The sequence below is a fragment of the Podarcis pityusensis genome (assembly GCF_964106645.2).
Source record: "Podarcis pityusensis genome assembly, chromosome: 9".
In the NCBI taxonomy this organism is placed as follows: domain Eukaryota; kingdom Metazoa; phylum Chordata; class Lepidosauria; order Squamata; family Lacertidae; genus Podarcis; species Podarcis pityusensis.
The window spans coordinates 6,609,885-6,615,108 of NC_138034.1; the positions used below are offsets into that span (position 1 = coordinate 6,609,885).

General features: G+C 47.6%; 1 protein-coding gene across 1 annotated transcript; it reads right to left on the bottom strand.

Annotated features, from left to right (window-relative positions):
* Window positions 1–1,016: 1,016 nt before the first annotated feature.
* On the bottom strand, window positions 1,017–4,505 carry LOC308484898 (coiled-coil domain-containing protein 33-like). Its single transcript, XM_081020182.1, has 3 exons — window positions 3,709–4,505; window positions 1,840–2,288; window positions 1,017–1,057 (listed from the first exon to the last, which is right to left on the bottom strand). Exons 1-3 carry the CDS (start codon window positions 4,016–4,018, stop codon window positions 1,052–1,054), a joined length of 765 nt encoding a protein of 254 aa, XP_080876308.1. The 5' UTR covers window positions 4,019–4,505; the 3' UTR covers window positions 1,017–1,051.
* Window positions 4,506–5,224: the final 719 nt, after the last annotated feature.

Genomic DNA, 5,224 nt, shown 5'->3' on the forward strand with positions numbered 1-5,224 from the left:
TGTCAAACAGCTCATACGGTCAGAAAATTATTTCTGAATCTCCTTTCCTATAATTGAAGCCATTGGTATGGGTTGTACCCTGCGGAGCAGGAGAAAACAAACTTGTTCCGTCCTTCATGTGACAGCCCTTTAGACATTTGAAGATGGCTTTTGTATCACTCTCCTCTCTCCCAGGCTAAACATAACAACAACAACAACAACAACAACAACAAATTTTTATTTTTATTTATATCCCGCCCTCCCCAGCCAAATCCGGGCTCAGAGCGGCTACCAACAATAAAAGTAACACAGTTTTCATAAAATCACAATCAATTAATTGAAATGCATTCTAAAATCAATTCATTCTAAAATCAATTCAGAATCAAATTAATGGCAACCATTGGGCCAGAGTCGGCCACAACTGGACCTAATGGTCAGGGGTCCCTTTATCTTTACCTTTAAGGTATGTATTTCCCACCACATTGACCAGGAACAGAGAACTGCGCCCCACCCCCGATGCTGCTGGGCTCCATTTCCCATCATCCCTGACTGGGGGCCATGATGGCTGGGGGCTGATGGTAGCTGGAGTTCAGCAGCATCTGGAGGGCCACAGGTCCTCCATTCCCGGCACAGACCAAAAGTCATTGACTTACCAGCACCCCTGAAAATATATTCTCAAAAAGCAGCTCAGGGCTGTATCCTGGCGAAGGGAGGTGGAGTTTGGCATCACTTGGCAATCGCCTTGGTGAGGCTGGTGAGGAGGAGGCGGAAGAGGATGGCAGAGATGATGACAGCTGTTCATCAGAAAACTCTTTAATGGCTCTAGGAGATGCTTCCTGTTGAGGTTCAGGTAGGCTGGGCACCTGAGGGGAAGAGAAAGCACAGGAGTCATGCTTCCTTGATGGATGGATGGATGGATGGATGGATGGATGGATGGATTACATTTCTACCCGGCATCTTCAATTCTCCAAAGGGGCACAAACCCCGGGGGAGCACCTGGAACCCTGTGGAATTTTGCTACCACTTGGCAGAGACTAGGGGTGGTGGCCAACTTCTGTAACACACACACACATCACATCTGTGGGATGTGAAACACAAGAGCAGTCAAGTACAATATTCCTAGAGTGAACATGTTTACACATGGTGAGGAATGTTTGTCCAGCCAGCAGGTAAGCTTCCTGTCTCCTTCTGGGCAGGGACAGACTTCCTCTGCATGTGACTAGAGGTGGGTGTGGCCTCACCTGTGCAGTTAACGACAAAAGTACAGGGCAGGACAGCCATCTCTCTCTCTTTCACTAGATGCATCAAAGAAGCAACATCTGCTTAGCCAAAGATGCCCTCTTGGCTTCCAGCCAAGACAGGACAAAGGGACTGTCTTCTTATGAGATAGTTTCTAGGTATATGTTACTTTTCTAAGCTAAGTTTGCCTTCTGGGATCTGATTGTGAACAGAATGATATGTGAGTAAACCTTTTTATACTTTTGTAGAAGACTGTGTCGTGTCTTATCTTTTATGAGGGAATAAGGGGGAAGTACCAGAACTTTAGTGAGCCTGAGCAAACGCATCCGCTGCAAGTTTGAAAAGGGGAATGCTAGGGTTTATTCACAAGGATTCGAACCGCCAACCTTCTGATCGGCAAGTCCTAGGCTCTGTACAAATTTATTAGCCCTGCAGGAGCCAGTAAGACTCTTCTATTGGTTTCAAGACAAACAATTGCAATATACAAATAACACACTAGAAAGCGTGATGGCAAGCTGCGGGTCATTATTTTCTTTTCACGTGGATTGCTCCCTCCGTCATTTCTAATGCAACAAATTGCAGCGCAGAAGCAGACCTGGCCCTTGCTCTGACATTTCTTACCCCGGGTGTGCAGGACTCTTCAGTGGGCCAAGGGTGTAGCTCAGGTGCAGAGTGAATCTGCTGTGGGACGGGCAGCGACTGGGAAGGTGTTGGGGAGTTGGTTCCAGCCGGCAGGCTCCTCTCCTTCAGCCTGGGGGGTGGCAGAGGACTGGTGGGTGCCTGTTTCTTGGCCACAGGCCGGTGCTCATGGAACGACACCGCGTAGGCCAGCCTCCCACAATGCATGGCCAGCTCATCGCTGCCCACCCGAAGCAGCACCAAGATGTCACCATAGCGGTACAGGTCCTCGTCTCTGCTGGCAAAGAGATTCATCCGGGGCTGGTTGGTGCGGGGGTAGATGGCGAAGAAAGCTTCCCCGGCCCGGACACTGGTCCTCAGCGAGGAACCGCGAAGGCGCAGAGCTTCTATTCGCAGCCGGGCGTCATGGTTTTTGTCATTTTTGCAGAAGCCTGGGTGGGTGAAGAGGGGAGAGCCCAGGGCAAACAGCTGTTAAATTGAGGTAACATGCAAGCCATCCGTAGCGAATCCAACCCCTTACCTCCAAAAAATAGTGTGGCAGACACCCCACTCAATGCTCCCTATCAAATATTATAATAAATAAATAAATAAATAAATAAATAAATAAATAAATAAATAAAAATAATTTATTTATACCCCACCCATCTGGCTGGGCCTCCCCAGCCACTCTGGGCAGCTTCCAACAGAACACTAAAATACAATAACCTATTAAACATTAAAAGCTTCCCTAAACAGGGCTGCTTTCAGGTGTCTTCTAAAAGTCTGGTAGTTATTTTTCTCTTTGACATCTGGTGGGAGGGAGTTTCACAGGGCGGGTGCCACTACCGAGAAAGCCCTCTGCCTGGTTCCCTGTAACTTGGCTCCTTGTAGTGAGGGAACTGCCAGAAGGCCCTCGGAGCTGGACCTCTGTGTCTGGGCAGAACGATGGAGGTGGAGACGGACAGGGCTTTTTTCCTGGGGGGACGCAGGGGGGCGCATACTCCTAAACATTTTGTGAATCTAAGCTTGGCCTCATTGAGGGGCAGTACTTCAATATGAGTAAGAAATGGAGAGTACCCCTGAACATTTTTTTTAGGGGGGGGGAAGCACTGCCTACGGATATCAGGCAGGCGCCTCCTAAAAACATTTTTTATCCAGGCAAGGCTGCTCAGATGTTTAGAAAGTTGAAACGAGTCTTAAGACTCAGCAATACAGCTGCAAATAAAACGTTTGAAGTGTGTTGTAAAGCGCATTGTGTAAATATGACACTAGATGGCAATGGTGAGCTATGGCAAATTCAATATATTTTTTCCAAAACTTTTTTTTTAAAAAAGCAATTTTGCAACATTTTTATGTGTCTAGATTCCACCCAAATCTGTTTCTAGTCTATTTTAACTTTTCAGTCATCTTAAACCATCGTTACATTTTCTTAGTGATAATTTCAGTGCATTATCTTTTTTGTAAACTGCTTTGTATAAATTTTACTAAATGAGTAAATGTTTTAAAAGGGACATCAAAGGTCGTCTAGTCCACCCCCCACCCATGCAGGAATCTCACTACTGTGGCATTGGGTTAGGGTGAGATCTGATCCTCCTGATCTCTCCTAGGTGGCGAAGGACTCATCCATGTTCTTCCTGCTTCCCATCCACCCTGACTTCTTTTTTTAAAAAATAATATTTATTACTTTTCCAAAAAAATTAAACACCAAAAAGAAAAAACAATATAATACATTAAACTAACAAAACAAAACAAAAACAATAAAATAAATCAAACAATTTCGTTATCCCATCTTTCATTCACTTATTTCCACGACCTCCTCACACCTCCCTTTTTGTATTCCACTTCTGTTAATTATCCACCCTGACTTCTTACCTCTGGGCAAGGTAAAAAGGAACTGCCTCTTCTCAAACGCATAGACTTCATTCAGGTTGCTTTGCTCGACAATGTCGGTCATGGCCGTGTTGGTGTAAAGGGGGTCCCCCTCGTTCACCCGCAGTTGCACCCCAGCGCCAGATCCCTCCAGCAGTGGATTCTCCACCGTGAGCCTCAGAGCATACCTCCCGGCCTCATTGAACTGCACGCTCACCAGCTCAAAGTCCAAGTCTAGGACCTTCTCCTCCGCCTTCAGCCGCGACTTCTGCAAAGTCACAGGGACGCGGGGCTCCGCTGCCTTGCCAGCCATGGCTCGCCAAAGCCGCAGGACGAAAAATGTCAGCGTGGCCGTGAGGAATCCAGAGACTGCTAGCGGTCGCTTGGATGTGGCCTACTAGTAACACTGCCTCTGTGCTCCCCCATGGATCAGTCCTTCCTTTGACCATGTAGACGGCACCGTCATTGAGGAGCTGCTGTTGTCTCATGTGGGGCAGATACCATCAGCAAGGGCTGCCACAGCTCGGCGAAAGGGGCTTTCTCCAAAGCAGATTTCCTCTATTGCCCCAAATGGGCCCTAAAATTTCCTCCAAAGCGCCCAGTTTCCTTCTCCATGTGCTTCATGCTCCACGCTGCATCCACAGCCCATTCGCTGGAAACTTGCGCATTCAGGGAGGGAAAAGAAAAACCACAATACCACCCCTGGCTGGGGAGCAGTTTAAGAAAGCAGTTGCTCCTTCAGCAGCCGTGAAAAACTCTCTGCAATTGGAGCCGCTGAAAAGAAGACACCTGTCCAACAAATTTCATAGGTGGGAGATGGCAGAGAGAAGTTTGTTTGAATGGAGCCTTGGCAACTCAGGGCAGAAGTGTCACTTGCCTTCAGGTAAACAATGGTTGTCGTGCGTAGCAAGCAAGGGTGGGGTCAGCGAGATATCCAAGATTTAAAAAATCAGTGTACAAACAGAGCAGCTACTAAATCTAGTACGGCTCATAACTTTTTTTCATTCTTACATTATGAAGAAAGACAGAGAACCCACTCAGTGTTAAAGCTTAACACTATTGTAGCTGTTTTTAATTTGCATGGGTATTTTGCTGCTGTTGTTTTTTATTGAGGAAGGGGATATGTGTCTGGGAGGAGAGGAGCTGAGGAGAGGAGGGGGGTCCCAATTGCAGCGGTTCAGGGTAGGGGGAGTTAAGGTGTGGGAGGTGGGCAGGCCAGATAAGGGGCACACAGCTCTGGGTCATGTGCCAGCCCCTCCTCCAACCTGGAGAGTCCTGTTTGTCTATATCCTTCTGAAATTGTGGCACCCAATTAGTAGGGCTCAAGGATGTGGACAAGGTGCTCACATCAGTCAGGGCGACCACTTGTATTCTGGACCCTTGTCCCTCTTGGCTGATAAAAAACTAGCAGGGAGGGGACAGCCAGCTGGGCCAGGGAGGTGGTTAAAGCCTGCCTGCGAGAGAGGGTGGTCCCTGCCTACTTGAAGGAGGCAGTAGAAAGAAACCACCCCTGGATTTG